This window comes from Chelmon rostratus, chromosome 23 (assembly GCF_017976325.1).
Source record: "Chelmon rostratus isolate fCheRos1 chromosome 23, fCheRos1.pri, whole genome shotgun sequence".
Taxonomy (NCBI): domain Eukaryota; kingdom Metazoa; phylum Chordata; class Actinopteri; order Chaetodontiformes; family Chaetodontidae; genus Chelmon; species Chelmon rostratus.
The window spans coordinates 7027981-7054399 of record NC_055680.1 but is presented as its reverse complement, the minus strand read 5'-3'; the positions used below and the strand labels follow the sequence as shown (position 1 = coordinate 7054399).

The 26419-nt window shown below is 43.6% G+C and overlaps 1 protein-coding gene across 1 annotated transcript in view; it reads right to left on the bottom strand.

Moving 5' to 3' along the window:
- Positions 1 to 26419, bottom strand: part of LOC121626233 (serine/threonine-protein phosphatase 2B catalytic subunit alpha isoform) — a 62661-nt gene that overhangs the window by 30725 nt on the left and 5517 nt on the right. Inside the window, exon 2 of the mRNA XM_041964594.1 lies at positions 3682 to 3882. Coding sequence (XP_041820528.1) covers positions 3682 to 3882 — 201 coding nt within the window. The remainder of the gene's footprint in view (positions 1 to 3681; positions 3883 to 26419) is intronic.

Genomic DNA, 26419 nt, shown 5'->3' with positions numbered 1-26419 from the left:
TGGGCATTACACAACCTGGCTTCAGAACCTACACAGGCCACTCCAAAGGCCGGGCTCATTGAGCGAGAGAAATCCACGGTGAGGCAGTCTGTGCCAGATCATCTTTTGATTGAGACTACATGATAACAATCCCCTCTGGTTTTATGATGGCACTACCCGAGAGCTTACGTCCTGCAGAGCATGCATGCATTTATGCAAAGGCGGAGGTGGAGCTTGCAATCTGTTATGATTATCAGACTGGATGCGATGTCTAAAAAGCTGATATCTGACATTTAGAGTCGCACTTGACACCGTGACTTATAGCCAAGAAATACAGATCTATAATTCTACATCATATCTTGTATACTGTGTGTCTATGAGCTCTGTACAGTTCCTTTTTGGATTATTTAATTTTTAGAGGCAAGACAAGTTAAAACATTTCACTTGAATAAAACAAAATTAGAGAGAAAATGCATATAATGTTGAGCAGCAGCAATGCTTTTCTTATCATTTATCATTTTGCAAACTCCTCTGATTTATCTTGCAGGTCTAGAAAATATGGTGGAAATGCACATTTTAGCCCAACAGACACTGGATTTGTGAGGCAGATACCGATCAACGTTTGCATGTAAAAATATTGTGAAAAAAATAAAAGCTGTTGCACAACTTGTACAAGAATTTGGCAGTTTAAACACATCTTTGGCATTTTTCTACCATAATTTCTTGTTATGCATCAGTTGACACACATACACAGACACACATATATCTGCAATGAGCTATTATGGCTCGGGTGATTTTGTAAGACTGTTGCATAACAAGCAATTGGAAAGGTTCAGTGGCCTTGCAATGTTGCACAAAGCAAACACACTTCACATTAATCTCATAAAACTGCCATCCTATTCAAGGTCTTTAAAGGAACCTTCGAAGGTGTACACAAGAAATTCCACAACCAAGGTCTTAACATTTCCTTCCAAGGACTACATCACAATTTCATGAAAGAATTAATAATACGAAATGCAAACAGCTAAACCTTAGAGGCATTTTAGTTTCAACTGGTTTCCTAACACCCAGGGTAATATATTACTCAGTGCTCCAGGAAAACATGTTACCACTGTGTTTTAGTACATCTGAGACCGAGCTCCAACAGGATCGAGCGCCCGCACTGTAAACAGGTGTATGAACAGTGTCAAAGCTCGCTGTTGCCTGGTGATGTGGCTGTAGGAGCTCTACTGATGGGCGACTTGTGCGAAGGCCACGGGAGCAGCTTGCACTCAGTGGCCTAAGCCAGGTCCGTTCATCACAAACACACGCACATACACACACACACACACACACAGCCTCCCTCCACGAAAACCCCACCTGCCATCTGGCCCAACCAGGAAGTGACTACGTTAATGGGGGAAGCAGAGAGAGAGATAGCTGACATGTCGTGGCGCTTTACATCGATGATAAATATTTACTTACTGATTTTCTGACCATGTGCCATGTTGAAAAAGGAAGTGTGTGCTAACGGCCTGAGAGGGAGACAGGATCGGTCCCTGAGCATGACACAGAAAGATGAAACATGGCAGACGGAGGGGAGAGGAGTAGCGAGAGGAACAAAGAAATGTTTACAGAGAATGATGTGTGTGAGCGCGTGAGAGGGAAACACAGCAGGATCACAAGCACGCGCAGCAGAGAAATCCTTGTTGAAAAGGACTACTGAGTGGGAGAGGGGTTGAGACAGGGGTGTTGAGTGGGAGGGAAAGACGTGCTTCGTTTGCTGCTCTCCTGTACACAAGTGCACGCACACGCACACACACACACACACCTCCTCAGGATCCACGGCTCGCACGCGGAGCAGAAGCTGTCCACTGTTTCTATGTAACACAACAAAGGATGGAGGTTTACTGGCCGCTTCCATCGTCTGAACCGTTATAAAAGAGCTTCTCGGAATTCAAATGACAATCTGACCACAACGGAGGGCCCGGAGTCAAAGCGTATTTACACACAAGAAACCAGATCGTGATCAGGTTACGGCAGGAAATCATAAAGCATTCTTCCATGTCAGATTAACTCCCTCGTTTACATCATTTGTCAGTAATCAGATCTCTCCCCCTACCCACTGCTATTTCTTTCAAGCCGGTATTGGCATATTTTAAGTGTATTTAAATGAACGGCTTACATAATAAACACTGTCACTTTAAGAGATTTTTTTTTTCCAGCACAGTGCGAGGACAGTCTCTGCGAAAGATCACAGCCTTTCCTTACTGTGCATATGTGTTTAATTTTATACAAACAGCTCACTGTTTCGCTGTGGAAATGAACTTATTTAGTGGTGTTTAGCTTAAACTGGAAGATCAATGCAATATGGTTGAGCATCAGTCCGAGTTGCAATAAACTGGCGGCAGATTACGTCTTTCATCACTCTACATTGCGACCGCAGTGGTGCTTTATCATGCACATGAATCACACAAAAACCTTTATGTTAGCCATGCACACTTGGCTAAATAATCAGAACTCTTAATCAATGGCTCGTGTGCCTGCAAACGCAAAGACAGAGGCAGCAAATGAGGCTTATGATTATCCAACCTGTTTGCATCTTTCTGTGAAGCCTCACTCTCTGTAACAGCCAGACGTGATATTCTCTCATCATAATGGCCTCAGTGAGGGTACGAGAAGCGCACTTTTGTTTAAAAAGGCCCGTGCATTCATGAATTTAAGCAAGTGCGATGTCTGCCAAATATGAGCACAGGCCTATCAGGACTGTATTTTGAGAATGAGGCAAGGAAATGATGGTAGGTCTCTGCCTCTGATTACATCAACATCAAAGAAGCCTCATCAGAAAGTCTAATGGAGGAACAGGGCACTTGACCAGGAAGAAAGGCAACAATAGATGCGCTGGATCTGTGCATATGCATCAGCGAGCGTCCCACTGCAGAATGTTCCTTCACAGAGACGGCATGAATGAGCTCAACTTCAGCTCCAGGACGCTTTTGAAATATGATAAGTGCTCTGTACTGTAAAAAATACTGTAAAAAAACAACAGGAATCCTGTGAAAAATAAGCATCTGCAAACAAATGACAGAAAATGTTTTTATAGTTTTACCAAAATTGTATATAGCTTTGATTAAAAGAGAGAAATTAGGCTGATTTTTTTAACCATCAGCTGAGTATTAAAATGGTAATATTATGTTTTTTCTGTGTGAGAACTGTGTTTTAATGTAAGAAGTGAGCGTCACCAAGCTCGTTAGCTTTGGCTAATCAGATGAACTAAACCAGTGTGTTTCCTAAAATAAAATCGACGGCTACATCACGCTACATGGCTAACACGTGGCCTGAAGGCACAATGACTCACTTTATCAAGAAAATGAAGTTTTCACATGCAGTCCTCTCTTAAAAGACAAAGCACAAGTGATGTGAGGTTAACATAAAGTGCAAATCTGAGTGCCTCCTGTGCTGTCAGTTCCTGTGGCAGTAATAATAATAACATAGTGACAGGCAAGGCAGGGAAAGTCTTCTTCTACAGTCTGCATGCAAACACTGTTTTCATCTCTAACAATTTAGAAGTTTGAACCAATAAATGTTTTGCATTTTTGCTAGAAAAAATAAATTAATTGAATAATACATGATGAAAAATAGCTGCTAGCTAATCAACTAATTGATTAATTGCTGCAGCTCTACTCCGGTGACAAACACAATGTGCTGAATTTGGCTCCCCACCTGTCACAGGGGCGTCGATGTCCAGCAGGTTCTTCTCTGCACGCAGGATCGCGGCGCCCTCTCCTATGAGCCTCAGAGCCACCGCTTCCTCCACGCGGCCTTCCTTGGTTAGGTGAGCTTTCAGCACATCCACTTTGGGCTTCCCCTCGCTGTCAAACACCTCTTTAGCCGTCAGCCGGTGACTGGGGGGGAACGGGACAGCTGCGAGGCGGAAAAAAAAAAGGATCATTACGGCTGATATGCTTTCATAACATATTTACAGTGCTTTAAGATACCTTTCATTGACAAAAGGCTTATGAGGATACGCAGCTAATTCCACATCACCGAGCAAACAGCATTTAAGATGTTTGATTAGCAGGTACTTTGTACCTTCCAGGGGATCGGCTCCCGGCAGGAGAGGGAGTTAGTGTTCACTCCCATGCTTCCAGCCCACCCTCTGAGACAATTTACCAGATTGCTGCTATGATCTGTGAGTCACTCCATTTTCAATATTTATAACAGACCCACACAGTTTCTAGTTTGCTGGCAATATTCATAGAAAAAGAGATCACACTCTGAAAATGAAAGACAGAACTGAGATTAAAATGTAGTTGTTTAGCAAAATAAAAAGCCTTTCATACGACGAAATAGTCTAAATAACATGAGCAAATTACGTTGCAGTGGTTCATATGTAATATGAACACTGCACGGTAATATAGATTTAAAGGCACAGTCATCATTTCTGCCGCTAGACGTCTCTTAGTCAAAACAATAACATTGATAATTTCGTGAATAATCAAGCTCCATCATGAGTGAGAAACACAACAATAGTAACAAAAGGGGTTAAAACTAGTAGAGGGAGTAAAGGGTAAAGGGATATGACGCCGCTGATGGTCGACCGAATAAAACAAACTGTTACCTTGAATAAAATTTCTCTGGGTTTGAACATCAGTGGAAACATCTGGAATAATGTAAATACACAGCTTAACAAAATATAGAAAGTCATTGCCTTTAAACAGCCTCTGTTTAATGTGTATGATTAGAAGAACAGAGACATCATCTTCAGTCTGACATGAATTTGCATATTTGTCGGTCACAATTATTTAAAGGAGTGAAATGATGTTTATTTCCGAGAGTCCTGAAGGCATCATGGAAATTAGACTAACCAAATCCACAACAAATCTCTGTTACTGTCAATTTCCATAATTAGGGGCTTATAAAGGATGGCTTTTCACAGGAATTCAATGTGCTCGAGTAATTTTGGATACCACAGATGCATTCAAAGGCCTCAATCCTGTTGGCATGCATTTTAATTTAAAACAGTGGACTTTTCAATCTAATCACAGAATAAAAAATAGATGGTGTACTATGCAAATAGCCCAGTGGGTCTTCAGACAGGCTTTTGATGCAAAGTGTGTTCCTGTAACAAAAGAACCGAAACCCCACAATGCATTTCTTGAGAATGGACCCTGTGCCACTGCCGTGTTAGCAGATGAAGGACTTTTAAAATGAAACCATTATAAAGAGGTACTTTTAGCGGCCTGCACTGAAACAAAAGCCTTGTGTGTGATTATTTCCTTTTTACAACCCCCTGATGAGCATATTCCTTACTGACAGCAAAGGTACAAAAAGGACATAATTAAAAACCACATCCTGTGGATTCCTCAATGCAGAAGCTGTGTGCAGTTCAAAAAATGAGACATGCTCTTTAACGTCCACTTGCAGACTTTGCACATATGTAGCATATGGGTGTGACTAATGCACTAAGCTAGGAGCAAATACTGTCAAGTTGGTGACTGTGTGTGTGTGTGTGTGTGTGTGTGTGTGTGTGTGTGTGCCTTAACATCCATCCTTTCCAAAGGTGACATCAGGGGTAATCAGACCTGCACTTTATCTGTGTCACACTGTGCTTAGCGACAGATGATATTTAGGATTTTGCCTGCAGTATTTAAAGCTTTGGAACAGGTGAACAAAGGTGTGTTATTTCCATTTTCCTCTTTTCCTGCAACCACCATCTGTTGCAAATCTGCATACTTAAGGCCAAAATGGCTAAAATTGGCTCTCAACACAAACTTTGCTCAACCCACAGAAATACTCAATGTGTCTAAAAGAACCTTTTAAGCAATATCGGTCTCATGTCTCCATTAGATATCTGGGGCGTTCAGAAATTCCCATCCGTGATAGGATTACCCAAGGCCCTGGGCTGGCCTCGCATGAACACCTGCTGTGCAACTCTAGCCCGAGGCCAGGGCCTTGGGGCTTTTGCCCTGAATGCCTGCACAACGCTGGCCCCAAAGATGTTGGGGATGTACGGTGTGAACATTCGTGTGAACCTGTTTGGTGGCATTTTATGCCTGAAAAGACAGATGCGTTGGTGCTTCAAACATGACAGCTAGGTCAAGAATATGTAACAAGTATTCTGAGGATGACGAGCATGAATGACTGAATATAAAGGGGGTATTGATTTCAGCTGGCTGTCATAATAAACTTCTTGTAAATGCGTGTAGCTGTCAGATAAGGGCAGAGGGTACGGTGCTTACAGTATTTCCTTTGCCCACACTGTTAGCCAATTAAGCGCTACTGCGATGACATGGAATGGATGGAAACTCCCGAGGCAGTCTACCACAACCATGCTGCTCTCTATTCTCAACTCTCCCTGCAACAAACACCCTGTTTGTCCGTAAGCGTAGCTGCTAGTAGACCCACCCCATACATGATGCATGCAGAGGTAGCTATGCAGTAAGTAACACCATTGAGTACTATGAGATAGATGCATGGGAAAAGCCCATATGTAATGGCTGTAATGGTTATTTATCACTCCAACAGTTATGGAAGGATCTCCACTGCTACACTGACTAGGACAACCATAAGTGATGCGACACAATTCTGCAGAATTGTGCAGTACCATCGCAGTAGCTGTGGATGCTGCCCCAGACGTATCCGCTCACACCGAAGTGACAAAACATCACACATCATAAAATTCAAGCGCTGAAGAATAACATTATTCTTTAATAGCAATAACCAACGTCAACAAAGCCATGGCTGTTGGCGCAATGGCAGCCTTTCAGCACGCCATCCTTCCATTTCCTACAGTCATGACAACTGAAACGCTATGAACTTTCCCCTTGTGGAATTTCTAACAGCTCTCTTATTAACAGGAGCGACGCCCACCTCTGCCAAAGCATTACATGGCACATTGTAATGGTTGGTTTTGCACTCCAAAGAGAAAGGCGGGACCCCTGTGACAAAAATAAAAGTCCTGAGCAAAGGAAAAAGCACAACCTAGAGTAACAACTCAGTCAAGCAAGAAAAATCATCAGTTTTATTAATCTAAGAAGAAAATAAATGGTGATGTCAAACACTGCATTAAAGAGCAGGCCGCATCTTTCTCAGTCACTGAAGTCAGTGAATATTCAAATATGAGCTACTGACAGTCAAAGCAGAATAAAAAGTCTCAACCCTTTTCCTTCCAAACAACTGCATCCCAGCATTCTCACACACACAGCTATTGTGGATTGTTGCAAATAACCCTGAGCAACTATCCTTTCAGACAGAGCTGTATAGCTGTGAGAGCATAAACTGACCCGAGGTTATCCGCCCGAAACCCAAGTATGACTCAAAAATGGTCTCCATTAGCCGGATGCTTTTGCCTTCATTAATTTTACCATTTCTGTTCCCTGCTGTTGTGTAACCGGAAAATTGCAGTGCAGCCTCGAATCTAGTATGAGAGAGAAATGATGACAGAGTGAGAGAGGGCAAGAGAGGATGAAAAAGAAGAGGGGGGGGGAAAAGCCTGGAGTCTGATTTAACTTTCCCTGGTAATTTGTCTCAGATTAGCATTGTAATTTCCACGATACAAATTAAAGCCATCCATCAGCCATTAGGTTTAAAGCCTAATAGACCGCTAAACCTCTGAATGTCTAGAGGGCGTGCTAAATAAACTTTAGTTTATGTAATAAAAGTATACTATCTTGTGTTGGTCAGAAAGGTTTATAGCAACATTTAATGATTTCCTTCTTCAGTAGATTAGCTCTGAATCTCAGGTCTTGAACTGGCAAAGCTTTAGATCATCAACCCCAGCAGCCACCTCTGTCCATGCAACATTCATTAGGTGAATAATTGCAATGCCGATTTAAAAAAAAAAAATTGGGATGGTGTGTATAAATAAATAAAACTCAACTGAAAACTGTACAAAGACAATATATTTAATGTTTGACCACATCAACTTCATTAATTTTTGTAAATATCTGCTTATTCTAAATTTGATGCAGCAACATGTGTCGAACATGTTGGGACTGGAGCAACAAAAGAAAGTTGTTGAACGCTTCAAAAACACCTGTTTGGAACATTCCACAGGTAAACAGGTTCATTGGTAACAGGTGACAGTAAATTAAATATATTAGAAATCACTGCGTTGTTTTTATTTACGGTTTAAACAGCGTCCCCATGTTTTTAGAATCAGGCTTGTTTCTCGGAGCGCAGTCGACATTCAGGTGTGATTCTTGAGAAATCTGTACCACTGGGGCGCAGAGCATCTGAAACAGCTGAGACGCAGCGGGAAAACGGGCAGCTTGAAATGTTCGGGTTGGTGTAGTTCAGAGCTAATGCGATCTCTCTGAGGAACGAGACAGCGGGAGGTGTGCAGTCATACAGCGCCGGACAGATCAGCTTAATTGGAGAAAGCGAGACAGACTGTTGCAGAGCTCGCCGAGCAACCCCTGGCTTCATTTAGCGAAGAACACGGAGTGCAACCGTCATTTTGGCCTGAACTGCCAGCTAAGATGTCTGCTGTCTGACAGCTGATTGTGCTGCACCTGACGTGATGAATCCAGGAGAAACAGTACAGTCACGTTCAGTGATACTCAGGTGAGACTCCCAAACATGCCTCTACCTCATAGCTACAGAAAAGTTTGAATGTAAGAGCTTTTATTGATATAATACAGCTCCACTCACACAATATGGTGGGTAGATCGATGTCTAACTAGTGCCACTGCTTACAGCCATGGTGCTAGTTTATTTTCATCAACTGCACAGCAATACCTATAGCAAACATTGACTGTGGCTGACCCAGACGTTCATGAAGAGTGAGTTATCTGTTAATAACTGCCTCTGTGTCAAGTCAGCATTGTCCAGGCTAGGTTGGGATTGTAGCCAATGAGTGGGCATGGATAAAACAAATGAATTCCTTTAAAACCGTACAGATACAGCAGACTGCCTGGCGAGGAAAGCAACAAGTTATGATCAATTCTTACAATTCCAGGTCCAGGAACCTAAGTCTGGCAATGCACAGCGTCTTTCTATCGGATGCCCAGTCGATCCCCAAGAAATTGGTGATGGCGCATAAGGCATCGGGAGCCCTGGTGGAGCGTGGGCAAGACTCGGGTCGTCACTGCCCACGTCGAACCCTCCACCCCCTTCCACCAGACGAGCCACCGCACCAGCAATTTTCCTCCCCTAAGACTCAGCACGACCAGTGGAAATCTCAGCATGACCAACAGGGAGCTGAGGCAGAACAAAGACTTCAGAACTATGCACGAGGGCAACAAAGGTCGGTTCATACAAAGCATAGAATACCAGAAGTAATTTGACTGCATGGTCAGATGTTTTTATGCAAAGGCAACGCGGGGTCTGATCTAACGCGTGATACTAATCTATAACTTCCTTACTCGCACAAAACAGCAGTCACTACTCCCCCTGATCCATTTGCCTTTTTCGCATGACGCAGCTGTGCTGTGCTCTTTATCCTCAGGCAAGGTAAGCAGCTGGCGGCACAAGCAAGATTTCTGTGTGCATCACTCAAGTGGAAACTCACTATCTGATCAAAAGTTACGTAAATACCAGTGTCAGGTAAGACACAACAAGGCAGGTCCCCCACCTCTCTGACACTGGAGCAAGGCACCCAGCCTGAAAGAGACAGAAAACAGCGAGCCATTTCATTTGTGCTCATTTTGCATCCCTGAGGTGGTGCAGGTTAAGACCAGTGGTCCTCTGGCTTCCTGGGCCCTGTATGCCCGCTCGGTAGTCCATCCATGGGTAAGCCAGCACAGCCTAAGTGGAGTGGCATGCAACAACATTTGTTTGCAACAGGCAGTACGTGGAGAACAAGAAACACACCGACAAACGTGGGATAATGCCTCAGAATAACAGCATCATGTACTGTAGTTGCACTGGATGCATGAGATGAATCTGCTATTGGCAGTGCAGGAATGAAAAACGAAAAAAAAGAATTCGATCACACTCAGACTTTTTCCCTGTTGGAAGCCTTTTAGTGATGAAGCATCCACTGCGTGTGGTGTATGCACAGAGGACGACTGCCAAGTGTTGAATAGGGCACCAAGAGTGTGCAAGTCACTCTCCGCTGATAGCCAGAGTTTGTTAATTAAATTACATAACGGCATTCAATTAGAACGGGATATGTTTAGGAGTCCAGGATGAACAGAATGCATGAGCGTCTGTAGGCGGCAGGAAACAAAGGACACGCTGTACTTCAGAAAGCACCCCAACTTCAAATGTCATCTGGCAGCAGTCTCATTGCTTCATTAATACACTACCAGAGCCCATTCGGAAGCTGATTACCTGACATGCATAATGCAGAAGACATAGCTATCTTTGCTGACAACAAAGAACTGCGGCAGTTGAGCCATAGAACGAATTACATTCAAACAGTGATAAATTATTTGCAATACGGTTTCCATCACATACTGGATGCACCAGCGTGGTGTCTTCATGTCAGGTCTGAAACTGGTATCTCAGTTTTTCTACAACTCAGCCTCCCTCTCCAACTCATCTTGAAAACCTATAACACTGTCAATCAATAATTCATAAGACAGCACTCGACGGAAACATACATACATACATCTTACATATGATTAACATACAACACAGCCCTGATTCCAGAAAAAGTTGGGGACCCTGTGCAAAACATTGTCAGTTTGAAATGTGTCGCTGGTGCAGCAAATTCAGAATTTACAAAAATGAAGGAAGTTGATTAAAAATATTTCTTTATACTGAGTATATATAAAAAAGGATCAGCTCTTTATCACACTGCTTTATTTTTGCTTTACGCAGCATCCCAACATTTTTGGGATGGGGTTGTAAATTCCAGTTGCAGAACGACGCCCCCAGTCCACAGCAGAGAAGGTGTTTTATAACATCGAAAGGATTCAAACAATATTCAAAATGGGACTTATGGCCACCAGCTTAATTTAAAGATTTTCTTGAGCAAAGAACCCATAAAACAGAAAAGGAACGATGGGCCACTCTCACAAAAACCCTTCCTCCTTTAATAAGAGTCTGCTGTGAACAGAACTGCCCTGAGTGAGCACAGGACACATCATTCTCCACATTTAGTATGATTCAGAAAAAAGCAATACTGTACCCATTAATGGATGTTAAAAGAAATGCACATTAAGATGATGGGTCAAATCTGGTATTTCAATTAGATCATGAACCGCATGAGCAGTTTTCTGGATGAGAAATGTTCTATTGCCTACTTCAAGTTGTTGGATAATTCTGCAGAAGCCAGTGTTAACAGGCTGGATTCTACCACTGAGTAGGGCAGCAGTGCAGCTGAATCCATACACCTGGTATTTGCAATGTGAAACTAATGCAGTCTTCCAATATTGTGTCACATGAAGATGTATTAAAATGGAAGTCAGCCTATAGAACATACAGGCCCGCCATCTGGCCACCGAGGATGGAGCAGAGATTCAAAAGGCCGGCAGGCTTTAGGGCCAACGGTGAAAAGGTCACTTAGAAATTGGCGTGAACCTCTTTACCATGCATTAGCAGGGATAGAAGCCGGCCCTGAACGAAACGCTTAGCACAGCTTAGCTTTGAAGCTCAGTGCTTTTGAGTCTGCGAATATACAGTATCTGTGCGCAGTATGGAAATGGAGTGCTTACTTCTGTGGTTGAGGCAGGAAGGAGAGCAGGAGTCAACAGCACTCACCTTCCCAGAGACAGACAGACAGACACAAAGAGATTACAAAGGCAGAGGGAAAAGAAACCTTTGCTGCATCTGAGGAAATAAAAATGCAAAAGTGGGACCGAGCGGAACTGTCAATAAAGACTCACGAGGCCAGCATCAAAGATAGACATCGTGCCATGAAGACAAGTGCTGCTACAGAGCTCAGCAGGTATTACAGATAACAGGTTTAATCATTTGTGCACACAAATTATCATTCCCTTGAATTAATAATTTGCAATAGTACAATAACTTGTACTACTTAATTTGCTTCCTACAATTAATAATTCATACCCTAAAATTACAAATTGTGCCTTCAAATGGCTCGATTCATTTCATGAAATTAATAGCAAGCTACTTCTATTTATTGTAGCAGCTTTCAGGAGGGGAAAAACACCAAGAGTGGGTTCCACTACAGAGGAGGCTTCAAATGACTAAACTTTTTCCTTTAAATAAATAGCATTAGGATATAACACTCAATCCGTTGTTTGCTTAACACTCCGCATGTACGATTGTGAAGCTACAGTGGATGTTTAGCACTACTTGCACTGTCTCAGCTGAGGCTACAGGCAGCACTAAAGCTGCTGTGTAATGCATTGAAAAATAAACCGTAGAAGCTGTCAGAAAAAATAACTATAAAAAATAAACAAATTATTATATATGGATAAATAACAATCTAAATGGGCCACATGGGTCTGACAACAGTTTGATGCTGATTTTGCACAGTTATCTTTGGCACCTCATTATCTGTTTTGCAGAATAACACTGATTTTGTTCATGTTCACAAATTCTAAATTTGAAACTACTTATGCTATTTATTATTTGCTATTCATTGTATTTACTTATACTATTACTTAACAAATAAGAAACACTAAAAATATTTGTTTGTACCAACATATACACATTGTAATCATGAAAAACAAATAACATTTCTCTAACTGCACATTTTCCCTACTTAACTGTATGGCCTGTGGTCAATGTCACAGCTAATTGTAGCACTAATGGCTGTAACTTTCATTAAATGCTACCAGTGGACTATTACTGTACTTTAAAGAGTTGCTGGCCATGATCATCTGCTGCAGTGATATAAGCTTTTACATCGCATCAACAAACAGGAGAGATATTAGATAAAAGTGAGTAAAAGGGGTTGCTAGGGAAACAGAGCTGTAGAGTCTCAGTCTTAATCTTTCATCCATCAAAATATTGGCCTAAAAATGAGTCGCCGGCAGCATGTTACATTCTGCACCGACTTGATCCAAGGCTGGCAATCTGAACAGAAGCCTTATCATACATATTCCACCGATACAAATAATATATTAGCGGAAGGTGGTGAACACAAACAAAAGGAGCGCGACGGTGCATCCGACAGCTGTTCACTGCAATAACATGCGTGGCTGTTTGCACAGAGGTTCACGTCAATGACCGCCATCCAGGGATCCTCATTATTAAGATAGACAGGTCGTATTCTAAACAAGGCCGCAATATACCCAAAACCCTGCATCCACGCTGCCGTGGCTGTCTGGGTTATCAAAGACCATCAAGCTCTGACAGAAAATAGCCCATAGCCGTGATTTAGAGTCCGGGGCGACAGCAATGTGAGGGTGAGTGACAAGCAAACGTTAATCCTGCTGCTGGCTCAACAGATTCTAGATGAGAAATGTAGAAAGAGTTAGCAGCAGCAGGTGATCAAAATGCACCACTGCTCAGACAGCACTCTGACTAAGTCCCTGATTAATTAGTGAGGCTCGGGTGAAAGCGTGGGAGGCTGGCGTGGGTGAATGTATGTAAGGATGGATGGATGGGAGTGGGCGGCACATGCTGCAGTGGGGGGTGATGGGGTGGATGGGCTTTTTCTGAGGGATGTCCCTGCGCTGGTGGTTGGGCGTGTGGTGAGCCATCAATGCAGCAGCCGATCGATGACGGAGTGAGAGGCCGCCAGGGACCTGGATCACGGCTGGCAAATGACTACAGTGGATTTGGAGCTGGAGTGGGGGAAGCGCATGAGTCAGGGGGCGTGAAAGATCAGTCAATGAAATAAAAATGCACCGGGAGTCAAGATGGAGGGAAAAAAAAAGGGTTCTGGGGAAAGAGCACCTGTCAATCTACCTCCCCCCCCGACTCTCTTCTGGGACGTCCCTGCTGGTTTACCATCCTCCCACAACTTATAGTCTCTAGCAAATTGTTAGCCAAGCCCTGACGACAGACAGTCAAGTCAGTTCACCATCTACAAAGCCATAATAAATACTGACACCATGAAAGCTATTATTTCCTCCAAAGGTAAAAAGGGCAGCATTAACAGCTTTTACACTTCTTAGGCCGAGACTACAGGGTCCACTTTTCAAGACACCCAGCTACGTGGTGGCTTTTATTTCATACAGCCACGAAAGATTCAACTAGTAATTAGAGTAAATGTGGGAAAATGGTAAAAATATAGGAGCATTTTGTCATTTTGCCTTTTTCTGCGTCAGTACTTATGTAAATTTACGTAATTACAGATCACATTAGAAGCGTGCTACTGAAATCCATCGATCCAATGCACTGGATCGGTTTTGGTGCTGATACTGCCCATATTAAACAGACCTGATATCAGCCATGATGTGACAATCTACGTCTGCAGTTTCATTGTCAATATCATTCTCAAAGGCCGACAGGCCTTGGATCTGAGGAAAATTGGTGTACACTCTGTGCCTGCCAATCTGCATTCGATCGCTATGTGTGAACTGTTCAAACAGATGATCCGAGAGCTCGCCATTGCCTTGCAGAAGCCTCAAAGTTATCTAGCAGGCTAAATATCTGGCTGTGTCGGGGACGAGTCGGGGAGCCATGCAATGAGCTACAGCCAGTGACAGCAGACACGAATCATATCCAAACCAGAACCATCTCTTTTCCTTCATTGTTTTTATCTCTGCAAATCAGTGCTAAAATAAGTTGGGTCGCTCATTTCTTGCAGACATCCCTTTTGGATGAAAAAAAAAGTTTGGACAGTCCCGCATTTAAGGTGTTCCGGGCCAACAGGCCAGCACCAAAAAGCTCAGTCTCACTGTAAAACACCTTGCAGATTTCCAGGTATGTGGAGACGTTAACACTCTCTGGCATTTCCTCTGAAAGCCACTCTGACAGGCCCTAAAGAAGACATCCCCTGCTAGCTTTGCCATGCTCAGGCCTGCCCCCCCCCCCCTCCCCCCCTCCTCTTCCTCCTCCACAATGCCGTGACACAGGATTAGCTTTCATTAGAGAAGGCGCTGTAATCAGCTTTGGAGCATAGCAGAGACGGAACAATGGAGGAGGCTGAAAGGATCTGGAAGACAGGGTGCTATGGGTGCATGCTCGGCTGTATGCAAGCTGTTTCCACAAACAGAACCTGTGGCGCATAACATCCACACTTATTGTAAGGAAAACATCATAAATGCAACATGCTAATTGCTTCACTTGTCATTTTAGGGCCCTGACCCAGCGAGCAGACAGTGAAGTATAAGGCACTGAGCATTTATGGGGTAACCAATGCCTTTAGTTTCTCCATAGCCCTTAGCAGCAGTCTACAGACAATGTGATAGAAAGTTATCTGACTGGCTGTTTGTCTGTGATTTCACCCTTTTAGCCTGGTCCCTTCCTTTCTCTTGCTCAAGCCGACAACGATGCAAAGTGAAGCAAAGCAATGCACAGAAAGTGCGCACACGTTGGTGGTCAACAGGCTGTCGGCACTGTGCTGACGACTAAAGCTGTCAACAGAAGACATGACGCGACTTGAAATGAAAGAGTACAGAACGAGGCAAAGAAAAAAAAATCCAATATTCTCATATCGTCTCCCTAAACTCAAATAAAGATAAGCCATCACAAGTCTGAACTGTCATTCATAAATCAAATTAAAGGAAGTCAGGCTACCCATGTGGTCTGTGCTGTGTATGGTCTTTGACTCAATGATGGCATCTTTCCGCAGGGCTTCAAGGCTACAATTTCAACGTTTTCTTCAGATGGTAAACAGAAAGGTCAGGCAGCTAAGGAGGGATTGGTGGGCGAGTGTGGATTCCGGTCTGGACAAAAACATGGCCCTGCACGTGCACAGAACCACCTTTGTGTGAGCCCTTCACCGCCCTCCATCATGCTGTCAACTGGCGCTTGTATTGGGAAGGACTGACGACACAGGTCTATCGAGAACATATGTCCCCACTAACCCTGGAGAGCTTCGCCAGTGCGCAGGCAGCCACTTTACAAAGCGCTCTTGTTGGCAGCTTGTTCTGTGAGTGTGCAGTGACATGCAGACGGGTCGCTGGACCTGATGCAGATACAGATGTGTGCGGTTCAGCTAGGGCTGCAGCCGTCACAAAACCACAAGTTTTGACATCAAAACCTTTACTACCAACTTAAACATGTGAAACTCAATACTATAATGATACCATGACAGAGAAGTAAAAATATACCGCTGTATGCCAGAGCAACTAAGTTTGGCAGCAACCTTTGCAGAAGTGCGTTAAAATACTGGTCATAAAATTGTAAAATCTGTAAGCAAATTAGTTCTACGTTTCACCTGGGCGACGCTTTTTAATGTTGCTACTGAATTATCTATTTCACTGCCTGCCACAATCAGCTGTCAAGAGCCATACTGCTGCTCCTTCTTCTCCAACCCCTTTTAAATATTTAATCCACACATGTAAACCCTCTGGAGAGAACACTGAAAAGGAATTTCAGATTTCAGAACACATTTGCTGTCAAGCATCAAGACGCATTGTGCCTCGTTCGTGGAGTACAACTGAACTGAATTTTAAAAATGATCTGGACGGCGTCCACACGTGATGCCTTGAACATTGTGAATATCTGGCTGGATGATTAGGGAATCATCTGTGCTCTACACCTGCAGGAGGTGAGGTCCTGACCCAAGTTGTACCAACCACAGATTAGAAATCCAGGGATGATAACTACATGACTCCTGACACAGTCTGATACAATACAATATGGTATGTAAAACGACACAAAAATATTGTTACGCTCCAGAAACTCCAACTGACTTCAGTGTTTTCTGTACTCATTCACAGCTTGCTTCTGAGATAATATGCCTCAACAGGCGTGATCGCACCTCCCAAGGAGGGCTCGTTGGCAGCCGAGATGTTGGCATTTCTAGAATGCAATTACTAGACGCATACAGAGGGGATGAGGCCAGTCTATATTTGCACCCACACTTTGTAAGAGGAGAACACAAGACATGAGGCTGACCCAAATAAAAACACCGCCTGAACTGTAGATAACACTCCTTATCATTAATTAACCCCCCCTACGCCCACCCCGACTCCTCTCAGCTGCGAAGGTTACCTGTTTGACTTGGAAGTGAACACCGCCCTGCCACTATCGCCATGATCTGTGGACCGGGGAAAAACCCTCCCGACCATACAAGAATAGCCCCAACACATATGTGAAATGGCATTCCTCCACGCTGCGTCAAAAGGACAAGCGGGGGTCACAAATGGCAAGTGGAATTTAATGTGCGTCCTAGATAAATAAACGAAGCTAAAATATCCGCTTCCAGAAAGGACGAGAGGAGCACAATTGAAGTATAATAAGACACACCTAGTATTGTAAAAAGCATCTTTCTGGCAGCATTGTGTCCAAAAGATCCGTGGTTGAGTTTTAATTTCTGGCAGACTGACTGCGGTTTTTCTGAGGACAGGTGGTGAGGCAATGGGATGGCGCAGCCAGCCACCTCCTCCCTCCCCTTGCCAAGACAACACGGCCCCTAAGAGTCCCCTTCCTTTGCCATCGCCTCCATTTCCCCTTTGCCCACGCCCACCTCTCAAGCCCATCTCTGTATCTAGGCCATGACTGTGCGGGTGTGGTGGGTTCTCCTGCCAGCAGGGACACCTGACTGCCAAGAAAGAAAAGCAAAAAACAGCACGGGGCTGGGATAGGAGGGAGGGAGGGAGGGCAACAAAGGAATTACTTCTCTACAGACCAAAGGAATTCTGAGTCAGCAAAGGATATAACTCCTCACGAACCACACACACAAACACACTCCTTGTCTCGCCTTTCCAAGCCCCCTGGAGCAGCTCTATATATCAGGAGAAACTGTGACGGAACCCCTGAAGTAGCTGCTATTATGCAACCCTTCTGGGCTAAAAGTGACTGTAAAGTAAATCATCCTTCTCTGCCGCCAGCCTGACCTCCATATTGCAGAGAAAGCACTTTCAAAATTCACAAGCCAGAGTATTATGCTGAAGGCACCATCTGTGCAGGCTTTACTAGCAGCCGTGAGATTAAACGCAGTTAAAGCATCACATTTGAAAGTCATATCTGATCTCTGTGTCCAATCGGAGATGAGAAGTGTAAGTAAGGTCAAAGGCCTTGTTAAAAATTAAGGTGCTGCTGGGTAGCATGGGTCAAGCAGTAGTGGGCTGCCTAGGTCGCAGCCCTGATCCCTTCGGGCCTGCTACAGAGGTCATGTGTCCTTGAGGATCAGGTCAGTGAGCAAGTTCAGGACTCAAAAGGGGACATTTGACAGCTTGACTGCCTGAAGCGAGTCTCGACTCCCAGACTCTCTTCTGCTGTCGTCAAAGGCCTCTTGCATTGCCTTTGCTGTACGTACATATCTTTTTACATTTAAAGACCAGGTACTATAAACTTTCAAAGACGTTCCCACTTGGTATTTTCCCCCTGCAGAGATATTCTTAGCCCCGGTTTGTGCCCCTCATTATTACCGTTACCTTTTAACCATCTGGTAAATGTGCAATAAAAAGTAGTAAAGAATATATAATTATGTATAATTTCATTTTTTATAAAACTAATGGCTTTGTATTGTTCTTGTGTTGATAAAACAAGCAAGAAGATGTGTTATTTCTGGCTACCTGGATGGTTGCCATCTTTGTTTGGATTAGGAATCAGTGGCACAATTTAAGAGACAGTCTTTATTACAGTATAGTGCAGTGGGCATAATATTTTCTCATCCAGATATTAAGAACCTTCAGGGTTTCTCAAAAAATTGCTTGGCTCTATGAACCAAATGTTAATACATGAGGGGCTAAGCTATCCCAGGCTACGTACAAAAGGTACAATAACTGCAACACTTAAACAAATAGGCTGAACACGCAGGACAAGTTGTACTGAACGACTGTTTTCATTTCTATGATCACCTCCTTCACTAAATGTAAACAGAGACACAAAAGCATACACTGCCATATATCATGGCAGTTTGCTGATTCTAAAAGGCTCACTTTATTTACTTTCATCAAAACAAATAGGCTTTATAAAGTCATCCCATGCAGTGCTGGTGCCAGCCTAATACTGTGGAGCTGCACAGCGCTGCACTGTATACACCATCTGTTGGGCTGAAAAGAAGCCCCTGCCCTCTTAACTGCTGGCTACAAAACAGACAGCATTCAACGAATGTTTAACGCAGCTTACAACCACTGTCTGCCAACGTTACTGTCATGAAGTGTTTGAGATCGGGAAAAAAAAATAGCATCATGAATTTGGTCCGGTGGAGGGGGAACGCTGAATTGATTTCGCTCTGCCAATTGCTGCTGAAGTGTTGGCTTAAAATCACTTGGAGATACACTATCTGCCGGCCGACCCACTGATTTGTACCTCAATTTGGCCATCCCCAAGGCTTGCCAAATTCCTCCAGGAGGATCAGATTACGTTCTATACAGGGAGACGGGCGTGAAGCATTATGGGTGTTTTGGTCTTATAACACGGGCCTGACAGAGTTCAGCAGCAGCGTGAGCAAGCGAGTGTTCGAAAGGCGACGAAAAAGAGACGCTGAATGAATGGCAGATGGTGGCCTAGAGGAAGCATTGTAGTCATGGCTGAAAGCAGGGACGGCAGAACCACAGCTGAAACTAAACAGAGGAAGAAGACAAGAAATATGTTGTTGGAGGGTGGCTGGAATACATGACAGAGACAGAAAATAGTTGAGCCGGTGTAGAGGAAAATAATCGGCCTTGTAGAGTGTGTCTCACATTTTCACAGCACCGGAAAGAGACAGCGCTGACTGAAGTAACTGTCGGGCCTCTGCAGAAAAGCTGTCAAAGACGCTGTACGCTGCAGACTTCTCGGGACTATGTGTCATGGATGTGGACATACACAAACTTGTGTTCAAAGCAGTAACTGTGTGCCAGCAGAGCGTCTGTGCTGGCGACGACCTCGCCAGTTTCTGTGGGGGTTGGGCCACTATTAAAGGCACGCATGATAGCAAAGAAACAAACAAGCTGCCAAAGGACATGACAGCCAGCGAGTGTGTGTGTGTGTGTGTGTGTGTGTGTAGGTAGGACTGGGGTGCGACAGCAGCATTAATTACCAACAATGGGTGAACATCTTGGGCTCGGGAGTTCACACGGAGCGGAGATTAGCTTGTTAAAACAACACGTCCCGCTCAGCTTCATGATTCAGTTTGCAGCAGGTTTAACACAAAGAGAAATTAAATTTGTGGAATGGGAGGCTCCTACGACTCCACGTCAACGGCACACAAATATGAAAACACATGGACACATGTATGAGCATGTATAACAGTGGCAGCTGCTATAACTGGGGCATCAACCGTATACTGAAAAACAGGATGTCTCCGCATGCAAACAGTGAAGCTCAATGCTGCCATTCAGCAGCAGAGCCACTCGATAGCAAAAAGATACAGCAGGAGTCCGCGGGCTCGGACTCGTAATGGTCCGACAGGGAGCGGGACGGCATCAAGGCTCAAATGATTGGTCATCGTAACGTATGGCTCCCCGGCTGTGTTTGGACAGGCACAAAATCAGTGGGAGCAGTGGGACACGCTAACCTCTCCGCAATCTGGCTAACAGAGGCACACCGTGAGCTCAGACTGATGGGATATCAGTTTGCGCGACGATCGCACTCGCAACTGCGGGGGCCAACCCTGAGTCAGCTTTATCTTCAGGGGGCTGCGAGCTGCCTGTGCGGCCTCGTGTCGCTGGCAAGCCACGGTCTATTGTGGACAAACTGGAGAGGAAATTAAATCTAACTTTAAACAAGGTAAACTGACCTTGCGATTACTAGCAGAATAATGCCGCAGAAAATTCATTGCTGAAGGGCCAACAGCTAGTAATGAAATTTCACCTGGTGGTTGTTTTTGAGTTGATCCAGGGGCCTGATTCACCAGACAAAACAGCAAGGGCATGAGAAAAAACACACGCCACCTCTATAGTTCATCTACCCCCTACTATGCACGCACCAAACGCACACACACACACCTTAGTCACGACTCCGGCTCTGTCCAGCCTCTGCAGAGTGTGTTTTGAGTGAGTGGGCCAGGCAGCGGCCCTCCTTCCTCACCTCTCCACGTGGGCAGGAGTGGCTGAGAGGCCTGCCATCATCAGTTCTGGGGCAAACTCAACTGTCCATTAGGAGGTTTGAGCCACAGGCCAAAAAAAATACTTAACAAAAAACACGACCTCACTACCTCACTTAAAACAAATCACGATCCAGTCATAAGCTTGAAGCACGAAGCAGTGTTCAAATGAAGCCCTGAAGTCTGAAAAAAAGAAAATGACAAATAATACATGTTGATGAGAAGCGTGTCAGCAAACGTCAGGAAGTACTGTCCTGCCTCGTCACTCAAATGCCAATCTCACAAAACAACATCCTGCCAGGTCAATTATAGAACAAGCTGACATCCAATGAAAGCTCTTTTTCCTACGGTAGATAAGCAGACACTAAATACACCACCGTGTGGAATAAGAGGGTTCATTTTCAGCCAGGTGGTCTATAATTAACACGAGCAAATAAACCTTGGGGCCTCAACTCACCTCCAGCTGTATTTGTATAGCTGGAGTTTCTCTCTCGTCCACACGCTGGGTACTTTAGCTAGCTAGCTAACACCTGAAATACAGGAACAACCCCCACCCCGGCTGTCAGCATCAACAGCGACTGAATAGATGAGCGGAGGGAAAACAAAGTGGCATGGAATGCACTTATTCACCCATCTGTAATTAGGGCTTTCCTCAATTAAGCTAAGTTTTGTTCATTTGCTTAATGGAGCTGAGAAAAAAAAAATCCTTACTGTTAAAAGCAGCCTTTGCACAGCAGAGAGTGAAAATACATTTTCTAAATGCCCTAAAAATACTGAATCACATTACGCAGCACAGCCAGATGAAAAAAAATTAAAGTGGTTCAATTGCTCTTATTCTTTCCCCCACTGTTACTCGAGGCTTTCATAAAGTGCATTCATAACACTTGATTAAAGTTATTGGCCGGCCTGTTAATTAAAAGGAAGTGTGCGTACAACCCGATCTGTCAACGTGTCTGATAAAATCTGTCCAGCGGTGGGTTCATTTCTGGAGCCGCAGCTGAGATGATGAAGTTGTAAATAAACAGGTGGGGAAGTGGGGGTTGACCCTCCACTGCATTCTGTCAGTGCAGCAAACCACTGGCGAGCTGCTACACGAAGCCCCAACACACACCTGACATCAAGGGTCTCCTGGTTTACGGTCAAAGGCTACCAGTGCTGAAAATGCCCCGAAAAGCCCGCCACTGGCCAGAAACCACTGGGCGCCGAGCTGATGCCATGTTGCTCATGCTTCAGTGATTGGCCAAACCAAACTCCCGCCAAAATAACCATGCAGTGGAAGACAACTGCAAATCCTCTGAGAAATCCTGCTCTGCTCCGACAGCTGATCTGCTTTAATTAAACACCCGGAGAGGAAAATAAGGAAAATCAACAGTAACGACTGCACGACGCTGGCTGAGATGCCTCACGGGCTGCCATTCCCAGGATTCACTCCAGTGGGTGCAACGGTTTTGACCAAAATGCTGTTTTCTGGAGTCATTCTGGAAGCCAGCACTGTCCCTGTTTGGTGTGCGCTAACATTAAAAAGGCACAGCAAGGTCATCATAACTAACTACCTCCCAGCCAAGGTTGGACCTATCATCGCCTGCGTTTCTCCCATGTTCCCTTACACATGCCCGGGTAGCGGGAATGAAAACAATCTGCATATTCATCAGTTCTTCATAGGAACAGGTCGCATTTGCATTAGCTTCAGTGAGTGTAGGTGTGGGTGTCAACAAGTAGCCATGCCTACACGATAGCAGAGAAGAGGCAATCTCGACTAGACAGTTGCCATGAGATACTGCGCACCCTTCCCGTGTCACCCCCCCTCCCCACATGCGAGTCGATGAGCCAAAACAAGAGTTACAACATCTCTCCCCCTGCGGTGACTTTTCTCTGCTTACTAATCTACCATTTACAGGCAGCCCGCAGATGGCTTTACTCATTTTACCCGTATTTAAATACAAACGACCGCCTGGCACAACACGGTCGTGTGCGTCTCCGTTTGCATCCGTCACGCAGCGGCGTGCAGGGGCTTGCCCCGACCCACCAAGACAAGTCGCCCATTTAGCCCAGAGGTATGTCTTCACCGAATACTGCGTGTGTTCAAACAAGAAGAGGTTTGTCCCAGTTAAAAACGTTACTGCGGAGATCTTTTATTGTGAGACACGAAAAGGTATTCAGCTCAAAGGGTTTCTCATTTAGCATGCGGTTTGAGGTGGCTGTGTGTGTGTGCGTGTGTGTGTGTGTGCATACCTGTGGGCTGGGGTTAAATAAATAGTCAGCCAATTCAAAATGTAAACAGACTGCAATTCTTTTGGAAATGATAAAGCCAGGGGTGTATTACACTGAAGCTCTGAATATAAATCATGCAGATATAAGTGCATCAATCTGCTAAAACGCTTCATTTACTTTCTCACTGGGTCAGCTTCTTCCTGGGCGACTCTACACCACTAAAAAATGAACATAGCTGACACTTTATTTCATGAATAAGCAGCACATACACTGTCCCTAGCACTCATGGGACAGGAAAGTTTGAGAAAACTTCACTCTGTAAACTTTGCAAAACTAGTGAAATGCTCTCAGAACACTAAAAATCTATGCAACCGACTGCAAAAGTGGCACTGTACCCCCATCTGCAGCTGGTTCTGCTGACCAGACACTTGGAAGTATCACTGCTATCAAGAGCTAAAACCATTAAGTCTACTGAAAGATTTAGTTGCATGGATTTATGCTCTTACATTGTATTACAAAATGCACAGTTTGGCAAAATAATAGACTATGAGGCAGCAGCCTGCCTTCATACCCACTTGCTCATCCACAGCACCCCTCAGCTACTTCCATTCTCTTTCCCTCCCCGTCCTGCACACTCCCACACACTCCCTCCCCTGAGTATTAATAAGTTGAAATTGGTACTGTCACTACCACTACTAGTCTTACTATTATCATATTAGTGCTGCTGAGATGGAAATATGAGGTGAACTTATGTCTTTAAAAAAATTTAAAATGAATAAAAACATTTCTTTTGTTTATTATTATGTATACACTGCAAAATAAATTGAGCCTACAGATATGTTTAAAGTCACCTTCAAACATGATTTAGTTTTATGGGAAAAATTCAGCTTAAGTCTTCATTGTTTACAAGCTTTCAAATAAACTGCAAACTATTTTAAACACATTATTTTTCTCAGGCAGGATTGGTTAAATGTGATTCTGCTGTTAGAGTTTTCTGATTCATGTTGCAGACGAATGATGTCACTTGTTTTAGTTTTTGTTGGCCAACAGTAACCAGGGCCGTCCAGCGTGACATGTATGTTGATGAATGAATGAATGAATGAATAAGTGATGAATGATGCAGCAGCACCTGAAATGGTGCTAAAACACTGAGATCATTTTCGTTTTGAAAAGCCGTATGAGTGTGGTGAAAACATTGATTTTCATAGCAGAATACTTTGTCTTATGTAGACTGTAACAGTAATATTTCTATAATGTTTAAATTAAACTTACCTATATAATTAGTTTCTAAGTATGGTATTTTGTTTTTACCGCATGGAAACTGACTGCCATGAAGTCATTTTGTTCATTAATTGATACAAAAAGATTCGGTAAATTTCTGTTTTTGATCAAATTTTCTGTGAAATATTCACATTTTTCTGATTTACCTTTTACAGTCACGTATTATTATGCAGTATATCCAGCGTATCAGCAGGATTTTGCAGAGTTGCATTCTGATAAAATATCTGACTAAAAAGTTTTGTACAACTGAAAATAAATAACTTCTGGCTGCATGTTTATGCATGAGAAGAATTTTAAAATATAAAATTTGCTCTAATCTCATATATAACTACAAAAAGACGATGATGATGAAGATGATGATTGCTAAATATAATTTTCAGCATGTTACTGATATATAAGGGTTGCAAAGCTTCCAAAAGCTGCACAAAAGTCTACATTTGAACACGTCAGAACTTGCAATGTGGTGGCGGCAGAGACTCGTGTGTGTGTGTATACACACACACACACACACACACACACACACACACACACACACACACACACACACACACACACACACACACACACACATATATGAGCGAGTTGAGCTAGATGCCTTGAGAAAATGAAGTGGTATTTTCGAGTTATCAACGGAAACCAAAACCCCAAACAAGCCAGCGAGTCAAAAATGAATAACTGAATTTAATGCCTGCCCACAGGCTCTAGTTGTGGCCAATGACTTGTGAATGTGATGCATTCTGCTAAAGAACAAAGAAATCTTTGGATTCTAGTCTTGAGTTTTACACAACTTCCCATGTCTGTTTGTGTAAATCACTCATAAGAGAACAAAAATACTTTAACTTTTTGACTCTGTATGTATGTGTGTAATATATGGATGTTTTGTATTGCAGAGCCAATAAAGAAAATGAGAGCATTTCTTGTTGTTTTGGATGGTGCCCTGCATGCAACATTATTGTCCTTTGCCAGGCACATGTCTGTTTAAGTGATGAACTGCAGTACTTGTGGTTGTTTTTAGAGATGTAACAACCACATTTTATACTCATGCTATAATTTTATGGCCTGTGCTACAAAACTTTCAATCTCTATAGCACCAGTGCTACGTGCAAAAAAAAGAGTCAACATACAGCCCTGAGTCATCAAATCAGACTGCAAAATCCAATTGCGCAAAAAAGACACACACTAAAACTGGTCCTGAATCAAATCATCATCCACTGAGTTGTTAATTGAATTGAGTCTCTGTTAAGCCAGTGACTCACAGCCCTTGACAAAGCATTTGCTCCATTTTGCTAAATAACATTTTGGCAACGATCCCATGACAGATGGTTTCCTATATCTGAATTCTGAAGAAAATCCACTTTCTCAATTAACTAAAAGTGACCCATGTTGTTGCCAATAAGCATGATGCATGTTTACAAGTGTGTAGCCTCTAAACATCCCATTTCTTCGCTGCCTGTCCATGCTCTGCCCTCTGATTGGGACTTGAGGTGAGAAAGCAGATTTACTACTCTACTGGCCTCTTTAATAACCCAGCAACACAGTTGCTCCCAGTTCATTGGGTTAGCCTCTCCTCCCCCACACTCACTGTGCTGGCTGCCCAATATGTAGTTACATGTGTTGTAGACACTGTATTGATTGATTTGTGACAGTGCTGCGACCAGCTCCAGAGAGGGATCTGATGACACACGACTCCTGTCTCTGTTCCAAACGGCTTTTGTTAGCCGCTGTGGCTGACAAAAGGACCATGTGTTGGTGTCTGCCGGCCATGAAATGGTAAATGTTTGTTTATACGGAGGCTGATTTTTTTTATTTTATTTTTTTTATCAAACACAATAGTGCAACATTATGATCTAGGGCGCTCATGGTTGTGCACTGTGGGTACAAACGATCAGAAGTGAAATGTTTCTGTTTGGTCCTCTCTGGTAGCTGAAAAGGAAAATATGGCGCATGTAAAGGACCTAATGAAGAGGCACCACAGTACAAAGCCACAGTCAAACTCCATCCATCAACATATAAGCT